Source organism: Gadus macrocephalus, chromosome 3 (genome assembly GCF_031168955.1).
Source record: "Gadus macrocephalus chromosome 3, ASM3116895v1".
NCBI classification, from domain to species: Eukaryota; Metazoa; Chordata; class Actinopteri; order Gadiformes; family Gadidae; genus Gadus; species Gadus macrocephalus.
In genome coordinates this window covers 25,949,823-25,969,302 of record NC_082384.1, presented here as the reverse complement: position 1 = coordinate 25,969,302, position 19,480 = coordinate 25,949,823, and the positions used below count along the sequence as shown (strand labels likewise).

Below are 19,480 nucleotides of genomic sequence, written 5' to 3'. Positions count from 1 at the left end.
TGACTACTGGTGAACGAAAGATTAAAAAAACGTAACTACTTGTCAACGAATGGTCCAAAAAGCTTAACTACTGGTGAACGAATGGTTCAAAAAGCTTCACTACTGGTGAACGAATGGTAAACGAATGATTCAAAAAGCTTAAAGGAGACATATTATGGTGTTTTCCCAACTAGTTAACATAGTATTTGAGTTTCAGAAAACATGTTTTTGAAGCTGTTTGCTGGAAATAGCTTTTTGGAAAAAAGAACGTTCAGCTTTCAGTCCCTTCAGAATGCGCTGTTTCTGGTGTCCGTAGCTTTAATGCAAATAAGCTGCTGCCCATTGACCAATGAGCTGTCAGACTGAACCACAGCATGGAGGAGAAGGGATTGTGGCCGTTTGCCGACTCCTGGAGCTCTATATCTATATAATATAATATAATTATATTAATATTATGTATGGGTAATGGTATTTATATAATATTATATCTAATATCACGGCAAAAAGCTATGTGCGCCTCGGATGATATTATGAATCATAAAGACTGCGTCTGACGCCTGTGTTACTTCCACAACAAGTAAAGACTCGTAGTGGGGGTTATCTCGGCCATGGTTGAGAAGAAATGGGGGAAAGGAACTTTGGCCTTGACTCTCTGAAGTCCATGAGCCGCGACATGGAGGAGAAAGGGATTGTACTCCCGGAGCGGAGTGTGTGTGTGTGCTGTGCGTGTGCGTGTGCGTGTGCGTGTGTGTGTGTGTGTGTGTGTGCATGTGTTTGTGTGCGTGTGCGCGCCCGCCCGTCGGTTTTATTTCACCATGTGTCACCCGCGGAAATCCCATTTAACTTAAACGCAGGGAGGAGGTCCTCCTGGGTGAAGGTGGCCTGGTAGGTGTGGATGTGTGTCAGTGTGTCTGAGGACCCTCCTCCACCTGGGGACACTCTGTAGAAGGACAGAGAGCCAGCAGGCCGGTCCAGATACACTCCTACTCTGGTGGAGCCAGCGGGGCGGAGAGATGTGCCTGTGAAACCATCGTTGTACCAGGCAAGGTAAGCATCATCAACACAATCAAGACCCCAGCGCTCGTTTTCCTCTCCAAATGCTCCAGAACCCCCCCATCCTTTCCTGGAAGTTCCTCTGTATGTCACTCCTATAATAACCCATCCTTCCCTCTCTACCTCCCAGTAACAGCGGCCAGTCAGAGCCTCTTTACCCAACACCTGGTACAGGGAGTCAAATCTGTCTGGGTGATCCGGATACGGCTGGTCCTCTTCAGCCATCGTCACCTTCCGGTTGTCCTCAGACAGAGCGAGTTCTCTATGGACCGTGTTCGGGTCCAGTGTGACTTCACAGGCATCTGAAGGACAACAAGACATGATGAGCTGCTGAACCATTCTTCATCATCATCATCATCATCATCATCATCCCTAGTACTGTTCTCCTGCGCTCTTCTTCTTTTTATTCTCCTATTTTGGTCGCTCTCTCTCCTTCAAACATTAACATAGAAAGACAAAAAAAATATCATATGATAGGAACTTTAGTGGAATCATGTGCTGTATAATTTCTAAGCAATAGTATACATTGTGTTTAAGATAATTAAAGTTAAAGTTAATTGGAAATCCCATGTGTGTGTGAGTGGCTGCCCAATCAAAACATTGAAACGAGGACAAATGTATAAAGTGCATTTACTCCCTCAATAATTCACTCACTACGTAAACATATTATACACCAAAATGTTCGGTATGATAAGCTTATTGCTCACATATCCAAACGATAGTAGTAATATCTTCCAAGATATTAAACTTTTGGATTTCCCAATACACATACATTGCACTCAACCTTCAAAGGGTGTGTTCACCGGTGTACACAACGGACGGAAGGAGCTGAGCTCACATACAGGCTGGAGATGAACTGATGAACCATAGAACTGGTCCACATACTATATATACATGGACATGTACTCATACATACATAGACATGTACACATACATATGTGTACATAAGTACACATACATATGTGTACATAAGTACACATACATATGCATACATAGTATAAATACTAGTGCTGTCAGCTTAACGCGTTATTAACGGCATTAACGCAAAGCAATTTTAACGGCGTTCATTTTTTTTTGCGCGATTAACGCTCTTTTGGCTTGGCAAACGTAGTTTTTTCACCTGCTGTCTAGCAACAACTAGTAACGTTGGAAAAAAGGAGGCAAGCAAGGATACGGAGCGGATGAAAAACTCCTTAAAAGTGTGTGTGTGTGTGCGTGAGAGGTTGCGTACACATAGCTAAAGTTTTTTAGCTATGTGTACAGACCAACAGACGTATACATACGGGAATATGTAATGATACCTACCTATGCAAAGATACTAATACATTTGTACGCATAAATACGTATTCATAAGTACACATAGCTAGACATAAGTATACATACTCAGACATAGGTATACATTAGTACACATACATACGTAAACATACGGTATACCTAATACTATAAGTATATGTACACTGTGGCAACCCGGCCCGGGCCAATTAAGGGCATGCAGAGCACCTGAGGAACAGGTGGAGAAGCAGGGCTTAAACAGCCTGCCTCTCCACTCACTCAGGGCTCTCCCAGCCATGGGGCTCCTGTACGGAGAGAACGGTCCTCGTGGGGGGGGGGGTTCCACCCACGGGGGATGGGACCGTCGATTCCTCCCAGGTTTTTTCGCTGTTGTATTATTTTTAGTATGAGACTTTGTATGATTTTGGATTAAACATGCCTTTTGGCTTTTGCCCAGCAAAGTTGTGTCCTGTTTCGGGAGGTGGTGGTTCGCTCACCGTGCCGGGTTACCACAACACATATATAAATACACGTACACATACGTAAACATACGTATAAATATGTACACATACATACACATACATAAACAAACGTACCAATACACACACACATAAGCGTGTAATGGCAGTAGTACAATTACTTCAATAATTGTACGATTTCTAGTCCCTATTCCAGTCCTATTTCACTTTCCTTACACTTGTCCATTAAGTTTGCACGTCTGAGTTATAGTTTGTTTTGGTTTTGAGAACGAGTCTGTGGTTTGAGGCTAGGTTCAACTGGACAACATACATGGCTGGTTGTCTGCGTCCGGTAGAAGCTAAATGTCGATGGACTTAAAAAACACCACTTTAACTTCATGACATCCACAAAAACTAGGGAACGGTTCACAGAATTCGTGGTTTGGTTCGTATCACGGTTTTGGGTTCGCTACGTTTTGGGTTAAGCAGGGGATGACACAAGTGACAGTACACATATGAACATTTAGTGATACACACACACACACACACACATATATATATACACACATACATAAATATATATATGTATATACACACACCTCAACAACAACGTTATGAAAACATCAACAACAAACATCTCTCCTTGGATCCAGGACCAAAGACAAGCAGCTCAGCGCTGTGATTGGCCGTGCCAGCGCTGTTGCTCGCCATGCAGCAGACCGTGTTCACGCCGTACCTCCCACCTCTGACGAAGAGGAACCCCCTCTCAACCCAGGCCTCTGATTGGTCGTCTGTGCCGTCCCTCACCAGGGGCCTGCCGTTGTGGAGCCACTCTACTGTGGGCTCCGGCGTGCCGCCGGCGTGGCAGGTGTAGCGGGCCGTTTGGCCCACGGGCAACACGTGGGTAGAGGAGTGGAACTCTGTGATGCTGGGGGCCTCCTCCTCCTCCGTGGGCATCACTGAACCTGAAGAAACCAGGAGGAGAGGAGTGAACGTCTACAACACGGATCTAGAGATGCAGCATCAGACACTCCCTTCACTCTCTCCTAACACCCGTCCACTAGAGGGCGACCCAGGGGATTCACACCCAGTATTCTGGCTTGCCTTTTCATACATGATTGAGTATCACAGCAGTGTCTACAAAGATTTCCCAGGGAGGGGAAGCCACTCCAGCTCAGAGATTAACGAGTCGGGGGCGGAGCTTGCAGAGAAGAACGCAAAACCGTTCAGCAGCTCAAATTGAAACTGCAAGTGAACCCAGAAAGGGTTGACTCTTGTGACCTGACCTTAGGAGACCACAATAGAAACCTGGCCTTGGTAGACCAAAATATAAACCTGAGCTTAGTAGACCACAATAGAAACATGACCTCAGTAGACCACAATAGAAACCTTACCTTAGTAGACCTAAACACATCCAACAACCTTTCAACTCTTAAATAGTATATTTACTGTATCTACACTGAGAACAGAAAGGAGGAAACATTCTCCACTCATGAACACAAACAAAGTCTACGAACCCTCTTTGTTTCGCTCAGCCTCCAGATGATCCAGGTCAACGACCTTCTCACAGATCAGACTGTCACACCGTTCTTCGGACCAGCCGTCCTCCCCTGCTACGACACAGTCTTTTGCTCCGCCGTCATCGCGTGGTTTACCGTGTCTCCATCTGAGAACCACGAGGAGGAGACAGTGTTGAGGTCAGTCTTTCACTCTCAGAGAACAGATGCTGCTGAATAGAGTCATCAGCCTTACCTTGAGGTCATGGGGATACCATCCACCCACTTGAAGGTCCCCTCTGTGTCTCGATCACTCAGTCCAAGCCAGGAAGGACCCATCAATCTGCTGACAAACCCCTGTTGCCAAAGTTAATAGCAATTGTTGTTATGACAACACAGATGAACACACACACACACACAATCACACTGTCTCACTCACTCACTGTCTCACTCACTGTCACACACACACACACACACACACACACACACACACACACACACACACACACACACACACACACACACACACACACACACACACACACACACACACACACACACACACACACACACACACACACACACCTCTTCATCTCTGCTGTTGATGACCACCAGGTCTGCGTTTCTCTGCAGGCAGTCTTCTCTACTGGCCGTCCAGTTCTTCTTAGTAGTAGAACTAAGGTAGAAACTCCAGCCCTGAAGTGTCAATTCATCTGTTAAATGTAAAAGAAAATACTGAACAAACGCAGAACTGCTTATCTTACGGTCTTCGTTACTGACACACAACCCTGAGACCTGACCATAACAGACCACATAGAAGCATGACCTTAAGAATAGGGACATCCTTTATTTATTTTATTTTATTGTAGTTTAACACCGTCTATGCTCTGTTAGCATGACAATATATAATGTGAAGTTATAATGAAGAGGGGCTGTTCAAACATAAATCACAAAAGCAAAGGCTGTTCTTGAAATAAATGTTAATAATGCGATTGATTTAATAACTTGGATAAAACCCTCACCGAGTTCATCCAGTAAGTGCTCTCTCCCATCCCTCCAGGGTGACGGTGAGTCTAGGACAGGCCAGAGGAGTACAGAAGATATGAGCTCTAAAACAGAACGACATCGTCTCTAAACATTAAAGAACGCACAGCCAGCCAAACACAAAGTCCATCCCCCCTGAAAGAAAACATGTTATCATTATTAATGTTAATACTAATTAAAATAGCAATAACTATAATTATCAATATCATTATTGTTGCAATTGTTACAATCATTCATATTATTAACGCTAGAGTTTGCGCGCGTGCGTATAATGGCAATAATGTGGAAACCCCAGTCGATAATGTAACAAATTTCTGAGAGCATAATATCATAACATTTTGGCTATAATGTTACAACGTATACATTTTGGTTCACCTATTACGTAATGAAGCAAGCATAATAATTTCCTCCTTACGTTATGAAGCAAGCGTAATAATTTTCTACATATAAGCCGTTTTTACACATTTTTGTGTGAAAGCATAACTAATTATGTTGCTCAAGTGTAACATAGTTATGTTGCATTTCAGCAACATAACTATGTTGCTCAAATGTAATATTACTTTTGAGAAACAAAGTGTAGTCTTGTGGTGGACTCCATAGACATAATCACCATACTGTGTTATTGACATGTTTTCGTTCTGTGTTATAGGGACGCTGTCTCTTTAAGATCACGTGACTTGTGTCTTTATACACATAGCGCGTGCTATGTGTGCGTGTGAGGTTCATGCTGCTTGACGTGCATGTGTGCGTGCGGTGTGTGTGTACGTGTGTCCTGCACTTCCTTTGTCTTGAAATGTCTGTGTCAGCATGCAAGTGTGTGTTCTTGCGTCTGTGCGTTTGTGTGTGTGTATACGTTTATGTATGTGTGCGTGCATGCATGCATGCGTGCCGTGTATGTGTGTGTTCGCATGCGCTGTGTGTGTGTGTGTGAGCTGCAGGCTGCTTGGCACATGCGCGTTGACCAAGTGTGCCCAGTAACTTGTCCGACAGGCCTGCTATTACATAGTAGTAAGATCACTCATATTATCAATACTAATCCTAACATAAACCATATTTATCATTATCATCGCTATTAATACAATAATTAATATGATGATAACTGTATTGTTATTCTATTCAGGATGATATGATTTAGACTCACTGAAGCGCAGGGAGATGGAGAATACTCAGCAGTCCGATGCTCACAATGAAAATGATGTGAAACCATAGAGCTGTTCAGGAGTAGGACACACACACACACACACACACACACACACACACACACACACACACACACACACACACACACACACACACACACACACACGGTCACTTTGGCTAAAAAAGTTTTTCTAAAATTAATGTATGTCAGTGTTTCCCATACATAGACCATTGTGTGGCGCGGCGCCACAGAATCAACATCGTGCGCCACGAATTGATTCTGTCTTATTTTTTTTATATTTTTTTTATTGTATTAAAAAAAATATATATATATATTTTTTTTTTTTATTTTAATCTAAAAATCGTTCCGTCCATTCATCTCTGCATAGCACTCGTTCTCCCTGTCATTCACACACACACACACACACACACATAGCGAGAGCCACGATACGCTAACACATGAACCCACCGATGTCACCCGTCGCTTAGCAACCGGACACGCTGGGGTTGATAAGTTACCGGACTACTTTAACTACTACGGAGTGATAATATCAAAGACGTGAATCAGGCAATAAATTCAATTTCCTTGACAGCAGTAATGTTCGGTGTGCATTAAAGTACAGACGGAGTGGACCAATTGCGAACTACTGCAGCTGCTCCAAGTTAAACTCCAAACTAATCGGAATAAGTATTTATAGCGGACTACACCACCTATTCTATTCCGCATAGAATTGTATTCCGAACCGATTGAGGCGTATATATATGATACTTTTCTATTCCGATTGAGCTGTTCTTCCACATCTATGCGAATCAGATGTGTCCGCATGTAAACCCAATTTCACGTGCTTTAATTCTGACCAATTATCAGTTAGCAATCTGATACCATCAGTGTCAGGAAGTCACAGTGTTTTTCTTCTTGTACTGAATAGAATAGAAATAGAATAGAAAGCCTTTTATTGTCATTGCACGAGTCAAGTACAACGACATTTTTAGTAAGCTTTCCCAATTGGTGCATTCGAGAAAATGAATAAATAAAAATAGAACAAGTACAACATTATATCAATTAGAAATGTAAATAATGTAAAATAAACTTACTGTTGCTCTCGTATTGAGTTTAGAACACACATATGCATATTATTATTCCCTCATTATTGACATGTACGCACACATAGTAGTACACACAGAAATACATACGTACACACACAGTAATGGAGGGGGGACAACATGTGGCCTTCGTGTTACCAGGGTCTTTCACATCGGCCCACGCAGAAAATATGAGGACATGTATTATGGGATAATTTGAGATATGTTCATATTAATGACTGATATCACTTCAGTTAAATGAGCAGCCATTATTAAAACACAAAATTGTTGATTAGATAAACCATTGCCACTCTAATGTCACTTTGCACAACCATTAATTATAAGTAATGAAAAAACTAAACTTGTGTTATGCTCCCTAAAGTTACTCTGCACTCTGTTCCACGTATATAACGTACATATATCATGAAACACACAACTACCTGAGATGCCTTGCAATAGTCCGTAACTCAGTAATCACAAGTCAAGTAAGGTAAATGTGGGCTTTTTGTCTCGAACACACACATGTCGTTATTTAGGAGAATAAATCTGTCTATACGGTATCTGGTTTATCAGGTTTGTCCCTTTGGCTAAAAACATTTTCTAAAAGTACATTTTAAATGTATGCAGATGAAAACACTTTTTTTTTTACTGGATTATGGCACCTACCAGATCTTCTGTTCCTGCGCTCCCTCCGGTCCAAAGACGTGTCCTCAGGTTCCTCAGAGAGTCCAGGGTCCGGTTCAGAGATGATGACCATGGCTCCTCTCTGACAGCTTCCGATGCTTCTGGAGTCGGAGTGGACTCAGGAGTCAACTCTGATATATCAGTTGGAAAAACCACGTCAAATGTTTTAATTCTGACCAATCATCAGCCTGCAATCTGATATCAGTGTCAGGAAGTCACAGTGTTTTTCTTCTACTTTTATCAGATGTCTTCCTTTGACACAGACTCACGGACGCATGCAAACACAAACACACAAGATAATTTTTTTATTGTGTGTGTGGTCTAAAAGCAGTGTGGGTTTTTCCAGTAGCTGATGTTAACTCTGATGCGTATCATTTCTGTGAAGCATATCTCTTCTGCTCACGGCGATTTAACATCTACGCAAACCACTTTTATGGGTAACACTTTACAATAAGGTACGCAAAAACGTGGGTAGCTACTGAGGAACAAATGAGTAATAACAAATGATTTAGGACCATGAATTACCACTTAGGGCCCCAAACGGGGCCCTAAGTGGTAACTACAGAGGAGTTACTGGTAAACAGACTAGGGGACTACTGTATTCGTTACTGAGTAACATATAATGAACAACTGGGGCCCTAACTGGGGCCCTAAGTGACAGTTATTTAGTAACTACTGAGGAGTTACTTTAAACAGACTAGGGGATACTGTATTATGGTTCAAAAAGCTTAACTACTGGTGAACGAATGATTCAAAAAGCTTAACTTCTGGTAAACAAATGATTCAAAAGGCTTCAATACTGGTAAACGAATGGTTCAAAAAGCTTCACTACTGGTAAACAAATTATTCAAAAGGCTTCACTACTGGTAAACGAATGGTTCAAAAAGCTTCACTACTGGTAAACGAATGATTCAAAAAGCTTCACTACTGGTAAACGAATGGTAAACGAATGATTCAAAAAGCTTAACTACAAGTAAGGTAAGGTAAATGTGGGCTTTTTGTCTCGAACACACACATGTCGTTATTTAGGAGAATAAATCTGTCTATACGGTATCTGGTTTATCAGGTTTGTCCCTTTGGCTAAAAACATTTTCTAAAAGTACATTTTAAATGTATGCAGATGAAAACACTTTTTTTTTTACTGGATTATGGCACCTACCAGATCTTCTGTTCCTGCGCTCCCTCCGGTCCAAAGACGTGTCCTCAGGTTCCTCAGAGAGTCCAGGGTCCGGTTCAGAGATGATGACCATGGCTCCTCTCTGACAGCTTCCGATGCTTCTGGAGTCGGAGTGGACTCAGGAGTCAACTCTGATATATCAGTTGGAAAAACCACGTCAAATGTTTTAATTCTGACCAATCATCAGCCTGCAATCTGATATCAGTGTCAGGAAGTCACAGTGTTTTTCTTCTACTTTTATCAGATGTCTTCATTTGACACAGACTCACGGACGCATGCAAACACAAACACACAAGATAATTTTTTTATTGTGTGTGTGGTCTAAAAGCAGTGTGGGTTTTTCCAGTAGCTGATGTTAACTCTGATGCGTATCATTTCTGTGAAGCATATCTCTTCTGCTCACGGCGATTTAACATCTACGCAAACCACTTTTATGGGTAACACTTTACAATAAGGTACGCAAAAACGTGGGTAGCTACTGAGGAACAAATGAGTAATAACAAATGATTTAGGACCATGAATTACCACTTAGGGCCCCAAACGGGGCCCTAAGTGGTAACTACAGAGGAGTTACTGGTAAACAGACTAGGGGACTACTGTATTCGTTACTGAGTAACATATAATGAACAACTGGGGCCCTAACTGGGGCCCTAAGTGACAGTTATTTAGTAACTACTGAGGAGTTACTTTAAACAGACTAGGGGATACTGTATTATGGTTCAAAAAGCTTAACTACTGGTGAACGAATGATTCAAAAAGCTTAACTTCTGGTAAACAAATGATTCAAAAGGCTTCAATACTGGTAAACGAATGGTTCAAAAAGCTTCACTACTGGTAAACAAATTATTCAAAAGGCTTCACTACTGGTAAACGAATGGTTCAAAAAGCTTCACTACTGGTAAACGAATGATTCAAAAAGCTTCACTACTGGTAAACGAATGGTAAACGAATGATTCAAAAAGCTTAACTACTGGCGACAAATGTTCCAAACAGCTTCACTACTGGTGAACGAATGGTTCAAAAAGCTTAACTACTGGTGAAGAAAGGGTTCGCGAAGGAGTAACAACTCAGTATGATGCATTACTTTACATGAAGGTACACAAAAAGCTCCACTACTGGTAAACGAATGGTGAACGAATGATTCAAAAAGCTTCACTACTGGTGAACGAATGATTCAAAAAGCTTCACTACTGGTGAACGAATGGTTCATGAATGAGTAACAACTCACCATCAGTCAGATCGAGCTCTACCAGTCGATCTGGTGTGGGACCCAAGCCATCCCTCCACAGTGCTTGAAGCCAAGGGCGACAGGTTTAAGGCGTGCCCTGCAGCGGTGGACAATAGCTTTTACGATTTTAACATTACTAATGCCACCACTTTTAACATTACTACCGCCACATAATAAACCTTAAATGTGAATATTAATGTATGTATTGTGAATATCTTTATTAAAATATGACAATCAACCCGTCTGTGGCCTGTTAATTTAATAACTAATTGTGAAATCCCAGGAAAACACAGTTGCTTTCATAATAAATTGGTCAGTTTACTAATTCACAGGATGATTAATTAATACAGTAGTCCCCTAGTCTGTTTACCAGTAACTCCTCAGTAGTTACTGAATAACTGTCACTTAGGGCCCCAGTTAGGACCCCAGCTTGCAATCTGATATCATCAGTGTCAGGAAGTCACAGTCACATGCAAACACAAACACAAACACAAACACAAACACAGAGAGAGAGAGAGAGAGAGAGAGAGAGAGAGAGAGAGAGAGAGAGAGAGAGAGAGAGAGAGAGAGAGAGAGAGAGAGAGAGAGAGAGAGAGAGAGAGAGAGAGAGAGAGAGAGAGAGAGAGAGAGAGAGAGAGAGAGAGAGAGAGAGAGAGAGAGAGAGAGAGAGAGAGCGCGCGAGCTGGAGGGCTTCTTAACGGTCTGTGTATTTTTTTATTCATTCTAGGAGAGGCCTAGGGTAGAGAGAGATAGAGGATACAGAGACACAGTGATGGAGAGAGGGGGAGAGAGATGAGAGAGGGAGAGAGAGAGGGGGAGAGAGAGCGGGGGAGAGAGATGAGTGTGTTTCAGTAGCTGATGTTAACTTTGATGTGTATCATTTCTGTGAAGCATATCTCTTCTTCTCACGGGGATTTAACCTCTACCCAAACCACTTTTATGGGCAACACTTTAGAATAAGGTACGCAAAAACGTGGGTTGCTACTGAGGAACAAATGAGTAATAACGAATGATTTAGGGCCCTAAGTAAAAACGTAGGGCCCTAACTGGGGCCCTAAGTGACACTTATTTAGTAACTACTGAGGAGTTACTGTTAAACAGACTAGGGATACTGTATTATGGTTCAAAAAGCTTAACTACTGGTGAACGAATTATTCAAAAAGCTTAACTTCTGGTAAACAAATGATTCAAAAGGCTTCACTACTGGTAAACGAATGATTCAAAAAGCTACACTACTGGTAAGCAAATGATTCACAAAGCTTAACTACTTGTGACAAATGTTTCAAACAGCTTCACTACTGGTGAACGAATGGTTCAAAAAGCTTCACTAATGGTGACCGAATGATTCAAAAAGCTTCACTACTGGTAAACAAATGATATTCAAAAAGCTTAACTACTGGTGAACAAATTATTCAAAAAGCTTAACTACTGGTGAAGAAAGGGTTCAGTCCGATCCAGCTCCACCAGTCGATCCAGTGTGGGACGTCAACACGGTTTTGCGTACCTTATTTTAAGTGTTAGCTGAAAAGGAAACTTCAGGTAACATTTAAGTGTTACCTGAAAATACTTTCATCAAAATATTTTCTGAAAGCGAAAAGCGACTTAAAAAATAAATGTATCATATTGAGAACCAGATGACAAAGGCTCTATCATATCATATTATTTATCATTAAATTATGAGTTATTATTATTATTACATCAAACTCGCTTTCATATCATATTTTTAATTAATACATTATCATGCAGTGACTTTTTAATGCTTGTCTGAAACTGAGCGTCTGAGGCGAAGTCTCAAGGCAGTTTACATATTTCTGCTTAACAGTAATTACAATACAACGACTCCACCGGTATAGTCTATTGCCAACAAATATTTTCCCAAAGTATTTGAGAGTTGAGACGTTGCTGCTGCATTGTTGGGGACGCGATCCATGTAATTGAAATGAAGAATGAGGAGTGTGTACAACAGCCGGCAGTTCTGTTGCTTCACTGTAGAATAATTCATCTGAACAGGCCCTGAGGGCAAGCACCCCAAGTATCCCCCCCCTCTCCCCCTCTCTCTCCCCCCTCTCTCTCGCTCTTCGATCTCTCTCTCACTCATAATTGCTTTTCTGCTTTCCAACGAACGCTGCATCCATCTGTCTCTCTCCCTCTCCCTCTCCTGCTCTCTCTCTCCCTCCCTCTCTCACTCACTCTGCCTCTATCTCCCTCTCACTCCCTCTCCCTCTCCTGCTCTCTCTCTCCCTCCCTCTCTTTCTCTCTCTCTCCCTCTCTCTCTCTCTCTCACTCACTCTCTCCCTCTCACTCTGCCTCTATCTCCCTCTCACTCCCTCTCCCTCTGCCTCGCTCTCTCTCTGCCTCTCTCTCTCTCTCTCTCTCTCCCTTTATCACTCCTCTCCCTTTATCCCTTTCTCCCTCCTTCTATCCTTCTCTCTCCCTCTCTCTACTTCCCTCGCCCTCTTCCTCTCTCTCCCTCTCTCTGCCCTCTTACCCTCATATTCTGGAAAATGTTGTTCCGGCTTTCCTGGCCAATTGTGTGAGGGACTTCTGACTAAAAGAGTTACAACACATTGTGTGTGTGTGTGTGTGCTGGTGTGTGGATGTTTGTGTGTTGGTGTGTTGATGTGTGTGCGTTGGTGTGTGGATGTGTGTGTGTTGGTGTGTGTATGTTTGCGTGTGTTGGTGTGTGTATGTTTGTATGTGTTGGTGTGTGTTGGTGTGTGTATGTTTGTGTGTGTATGTTTGTGTGTGTTAGTGTGTTGTGTGTGGATGTGTGGCTGTCAGGTTCAATTTACATTTCAGCAAAAGGGTCACAAGGATCGGTATTTCTGTATACGTGAGTGTGTGTGTGTGTGTGTGTGTGTGTGTGTGTGTGTGTGTGTGTGTGTGTGTGTGTGTGTGTGTGTGTGTGTATGTGTGTGTGTGTGTGTGTATTTGTTGGTGTGTGTGTGTGTGCATGTTGCATGTTTGTTGCACTTGTGTGTTAGCAATCTGTCTGGGTTTGTGTGTATCATATGTCTTTGTGTAGTGTATACCTGTGTATTGAGAGTCTGTGCCTGCATGGGTGGGCATACGTGTGTGTGTGTGTGTGTGTGTGTGTGTGTGTGTGTGTGTGTGTGCACGTGTGTGTGCACACATGTGTTGTGTGTGTCTATCATGTGCATGTTTGCATGAATGTGTGTCTTGGCGTTCTTGTGGGTGCACGACAGTGTATGCATGTGGCATGCATACAAGTGCACCCCCCCCTCCTCCTCCCCCTCCTCCCCCCCTCCTCCTCCTCCTCCCCCCTCCTCCCCTCCTCCCCCTCCCTCCTCCCTCCTCCTCCTCCTCCTCCTCCTCCCCCTCCCCCTCCTCCTCCTCCTCCCCCTCTTCCTCCCCCTCCCCCTCCCCCTCCTCCTCCAACACAGAGCTCAGCTCCGGACGACACCAAGGCCGGCCGTAGATTAGCTCTGTGCCCGTCTGCAGTGAGATGTGTTTGTTGTTGTTTGTGTGAGATCACCGCCGTCGTAACGTGGTCAGGGTCCGTCGGGCCATGAAGCCGCCGCCTCGTACAACCCCACGGCCGTGCTATAAAGAGGGTGAGTGTCCGTCACAGTTGACCCCCTCAGACCCCCCCCCACCCGATTCACATACTAAACGCACACGCACAAGCCCACGCACTCGCATACACACACACATGCGCACACAAACCGTCAGACACACATACACGCACACACATAAACACACACACACACACACATATGAACTAACACACTCACACCACCCACCCCCACACACACACACACGCACCTCCCAAACACACACACACACACACACACACACACACACACACACCACCTTGGGTCTGAGCGCCCCCCGCTCCGGGCTCTAGCCCCCCCCCCCGTCCCCCTCGGTGTGTACAGCGAGCTGATTGGATGTGCCGGCGCTGAGCTGTCCGCCTAAGCACCAGTCAGAGCCGAGCGCCCCCCCTGTCAGCCAATCAACTCCCAGGACGCCTCCCGGGGGGGGGGGGGGGGGCCTTGGTGCTTTAGGTGAACCTGGTGGTCTGAGAGGGAGAGGAGGGAGGAAGAGGAGCAGGTGGGGGAGGAGGGGGTGGTGGTGTTGCAGTGGGAGGGGGGAGGAGGGTGGGGAGGTGGTGTGGTTCTGTTGCAGTGGGAGGGGGGGAGGAAGGGGGAGGAATGGGGGGGGGAGGTGGGGGGGTTCTGTTGCAGTGGGAGGGGGGGAGGAAGGGGGGAGGGATGGGGGGGGGAGGTGGTGTGGTTCTGTTGCAGTGGGAGGGGGGGAGGAAGGGGGGAGGAATGGGGGGGGAGGTGGTGTGGTTCTGTTGCAGTGGGAGGGGGGGAGGAAGGGGGGAGGTGGGGGGGTTGCAGTGGCAGTCTTCACTTCACACCGGACCCCCGAGGCTGATGGTAATTATTTCCGGCAGATTTACACCGGCCCCCGCGTCCACACGGGTGGATGACGGGGGGGGACGGGGGGGATGGGGGGGGATGGGGGGGATTCACCGGAGGACAGTCAGGGTCAGCGCTGAGGTCAAAGGTCAAATGAGGGTGGCACCGAGTGCGTCACCTGGCAACGCCCGGTGCAGATTCCTCTGCTGTCGCCGTGACGACTACAGAAGAGAGAGGACCCGAGGAGGAGATATGAGGAGGAGGAGAGAGTGGACTGAGAGGAGAGAGAAGGAGAGAGAGAGAGAGAGAGAGAGAGAGAGAGAGAGAGAGGAGAGAGAGAGGAGGAGAGAGGAGAGAGTGGACTGAGGAGAGAGAGAGAGGAGAGAGAGGAGGAGAGAGAGGAGGGAGGAGGAGAGAGAGGAGGTGAGAGAGGAGAGAGGAGGAGAGAGGAGAGAGGAGGGAGGAGGAGAGAGGAGGAGAGAGGAGAGAGGAGGAGAGAGAGGAGAGAGTGGACTGAGGAGAGAGGAGAGAGAGGAGGACAGAGGACAAGGAGAGGTGATGAGAAGAGGAGAGGGTACCGGGGAAATACAACGGGGTCAGAGTTGACAGAATTCTGATGGAAGGTTTCAGCCGGAGACGTTTCAGGTAAAAGGCTCTAAGGCGGAGGGGGGAAGGTTCCGGTTTTTCCCATGTGAGTCACGTCACATGCTCCTTTCTTTCTGTTTGCCTTTTGCAAGATAAGATAAGATAAGATAAGATAAGGCAAAAACACGAACAGCACTGGCAGAGGAAACCCCCGCCGACCAACAGCCTCGCGGACGGCTGCCAGGACAACAAAACGCTCAGCGTGAAGGCGTCCGGAGCCCTGTGGAAACCCCCTCGCTCCACGCCCGCGTCTAGACTGCCCCCCCCCCCGCCTCGTCCGCCTCTCTGATGTCTTCCTGTCTCTGCTCGCTGGGCTCTACTTCCTGTCACCGTAGCGCTCCCGACATGAAGCTATCCGAGCTAGCGTCCCGGCCGCCCTCCCAGGAGACAGCGTGCTCTTTCCGAGGACATATCTCAGGAAGAGTGGTCCACGGAGTCTGGCTTTCATTGTCATGTTGGTGTTTCATACCACTAATGGTAACATGCCATGGGGATTGGGGAATATGGCAAATTATATATTTGGCTCCTCTCTCTTTACTTAAGCAAAAGTAGCCTAGCACCCTTCCCTCTCTGCTCCCTCACCCCCTTCTCCACTCTTTGTTTCCCTCCCTCCTCTCCCCTCCTTACATCTGTCTCTCTGACACCTTCCTCCCCTCCCTCCCCTCCTTTTGCCTCCCCTCCTACATATTTCATGTTACTTTGGTCGGTCTGTCTGTCTGTCTGTCTCTCCGTCTCTCTCTCTCTCCCTCAGTCTCTTTCCCTCTCATCTTAAGCCTCTTCTGCATTTAGCTGTTCATCAATCTATTTATTGAGAAGAAAGCTTTTCTCTACTACATCCATGACACACCAAACTGCAATATCAATGCAGCAACAAACTAATTGTTTCCCTGGTGGAAATGAGAACAGCGTGTTGGGACTCTAACTAGTACCTGTTGTTTCCCACTTCACATACTCAGAACCTGTTTGTCGAAGCTGTTGTCTCATGTCCTGCCTTCCCCCCTCAAAGCGTTCTGCTTGTTTTCTGTATTACACACAGAATGTGACTCTAAGGTATAAACAACATTGACAAGCAGAACGCAACATCAAGTTTTCTTTCTTTGTTCTGTTTTTTAGTCAGTGCCTTGAGTCGAATGTTTTATTTAAACAGATTTTTGCCTAGATTATAATTACGATTGGATATGAGTAGTAAAATAATAAATCCATGTGAATAGCATTGCTAATTAAGTCATTGTTGCCACAATTAAAACGTTATGTGATTAGTTCCAGGTGCATTTTATCAAGACCCATTTCGGATTGTGCTTCATTTCTGTGGGAGGCTTTTAAATAAAGCACAGCCGAGAGAAGGGTTTGATTCATGCTTACTGTGCTGTAAAAGAGCCCTTCCTTCTCATTTCTAATTAGGCCTATTCGCCTCCCCGTCCCTTCTCTCTCTCTCCATCTCCTCTCTCCCTTTTCTCAGGAGAAATATCCGTTAAATTGCCCGGTATCCTTTTGAACCTGCTGTCTTTTTTCCTAACCTAAAGAGCCAATTCATCAGAAGCTTCACACTCGCCGTGTCCTCGGGAGCTCTGGAACCAGCAGAACTTTGCTGCCTTTGTTCTCCCGATAAATCATCCCTCGTTTTCACGAACACGATAGCTCCGACCGACCATTCGGCCTCCCTCCCCAGCACCACGGTGAGCGGTGGTCTCAGATGTTTCCCTCTAGTGAGACGGATGCTGACCTGTGTGTTGATCTGACCACCGGCCTCGGCCGTCCTCAGAGGACGTCACGGATCCGTGGATGTCCGTCGCCACGTCTCTCTCGGCTCGTCACTAAAAGAAAGGTTACGGATATAGTTAGCCAAAGGGTCTTTGTTTTACCGATTCTGCCAAAAAAGCCTTCTCTAAGTCATTCTGACAAATTACATATTTACATTAACATTCAGGGCATTTAGCAGACGACTTTATCAAAAGCGACTTACAATAAGTACATTTGTCAGAAGAAAGAGAAGAAACAACAATAAATCGCTGTCAGTCAGTAAGGATGTGTACCAAGTACCAAGCACTAACAATCGATAACCCGTTCCCCGTACGTACACGGCACAGAAAGCTAGGCTAAGACGCTACACAATGCCAAGTACTATTTTATGTGCAAGGACGTACGACACACAATAAGTGTGTACAAGTGCCAGGAGAGAAGCTAACAAGGGGAACTTTCTCACAAGGGTTACCTTCTCTAGGATGTAACAAGGGTTACCTTCTCTAGGATGTAACAAGGGTTACCTTCTCTAGGCCGGTGTTACTTAATGCGCACAGCACGTCGTGCTGCTCCCGCCCCGGTCGGTAAGCGGTGAGCAGCCCGTCCACAGGGGGAGGCTTCGGTTACCTTCACAAAGATCCCATTTTCTCCAAAACTGCTTTGATGATTGTTATTATTCGAGTCGTCGGCGGCAACAGAGCCGGTGTCAGCAGCAGGTCACGCTGTGTAACAGGCAAGATCTGGTTACCATGGACACAGACCTGGTCCTGAAGCTGGTCTGTGGTAGCCGGTGGTAACCAGTGGGCTGTGTCACTGTGGTACACAGTGGGCTGTGTCACCGTGGTAACCAGCGGTGACCAGGGGGCTGTGACACCGTGGGCGCCGGTGGTAACCAGGGGCTGTGTCACCGTGGTAACCAGGGGACTGTGACACCGTGGGCAGGCATGAGAGCAGAGCTCCAAACGGGAGGGTTGAAGGAGTGAGAGTATGACCGAAATAGAGCAGCAGACCGCCGACCCAGACAACGCAATGATCCTTCATCATAATCATTTTACCGTGGAATAATTTAAAAGCCTCTCCTCACGGTATTTAATTTCCTATCAACTACTTTGTCTCTAATTTACTGAGGGAACAGTGAACTGGCTCTGCCCGGATAACCGTTATCAGAATGAGAAGCGATAACCCCGGGAGGTGATGAGGCTCTGTCGGGAGCGGTGACTTTGACGCTGCGCCGGGAATGACAAGAACCTCAGAGAGGCCGGAGGAGAGAGGAGCTGTTTCCATGGCTGCGGAGGAACGAGCAGAGAGGGGACTTGAGCGCAGCCATCTTGAGTGTACACTAAAAGCACAGTGAGGTCGACGGGTACAGCGGACAGAGATCGTGTCAAGGGCAGAGCAGTCCGATACCGATACGCCATCTGCTCCCAGAGATTGATAGTTCTCTCTCCCAAGACCCCGCCCACTCGTCTGGACCTCGTCGTTATTCTACAAGGACGGCCGATCCCGGGGGGGGGAGCCCAGTGTGAAGAACAGAGCGAGTCAGGACCTCAAATAGAATATACGTTTTACATCCTTACTGTACAGAAAGAGATACATTGTTGTTTCTCTTTCTTCGGACAAATGTACTTATTTGTATTACGCTTCTGATAAAAACGTCTGATAAGAGTCCGTAAATCATTATTGGAGAGATGCAAATTTAATGGTGGTTTATCGCTCCCTAATTTTCAAGTGTATTACTGGGCGACACACATCCACAAAATTACATTTTGGTTTAATTCAAGTGATCCACCATGGTGTAAGTTGGAGGCTCAGTCTTGTTTTTTGTCTTCTCTATTGGCCCTACTTACCTCCTCAATCCCAACCAGCCCCTCTAGCTTCACAAACAACCAAGTAGTGAGTTCCACCCTCAAGATCTGGTACCAATTCAGGAGACAGTATACATTTATTTCGGCTTCAACTTCAGCTCCCTTACTAAAGAATCACCTATTCAAACCCGCGCTCACAGACTCCACCTTTTCTGTATGGCACGGTAAAGGCCTGATCTTTTTTAAAGACCTGTATAGAGACGGTATTTTCCGTAGCTTTACAGACCT

At 45.4% G+C, this 19,480-nt stretch overlaps 1 protein-coding gene across 1 annotated transcript in view; it reads right to left on the bottom strand.

Moving 5' to 3' along the window:
- Positions 1–774: 774 nt before the first annotated feature.
- Positions 775–19,480, bottom strand: part of LOC132454208 (uncharacterized) — a 28,155-nt gene continuing 9,449 nt past the window's right edge. Inside the window, exons 3-8 of the mRNA XM_060047427.1 lie at positions 8,192–8,310; positions 4,844–4,971; positions 4,515–4,615; positions 4,280–4,428; positions 3,419–3,727; positions 775–1,334 (exon numbers count right to left, since the gene is read on the bottom strand). Coding sequence (XP_059903410.1) covers positions 790–1,334; positions 3,419–3,727; positions 4,280–4,428; positions 4,515–4,615; positions 4,844–4,971; positions 8,192–8,310 — 1,351 coding nt within the window. The 3' untranslated portion in view covers positions 775–789. The remainder of the gene's footprint in view (positions 1,335–3,418; positions 3,728–4,279; positions 4,429–4,514; positions 4,616–4,843; positions 4,972–8,191; positions 8,311–19,480) is intronic.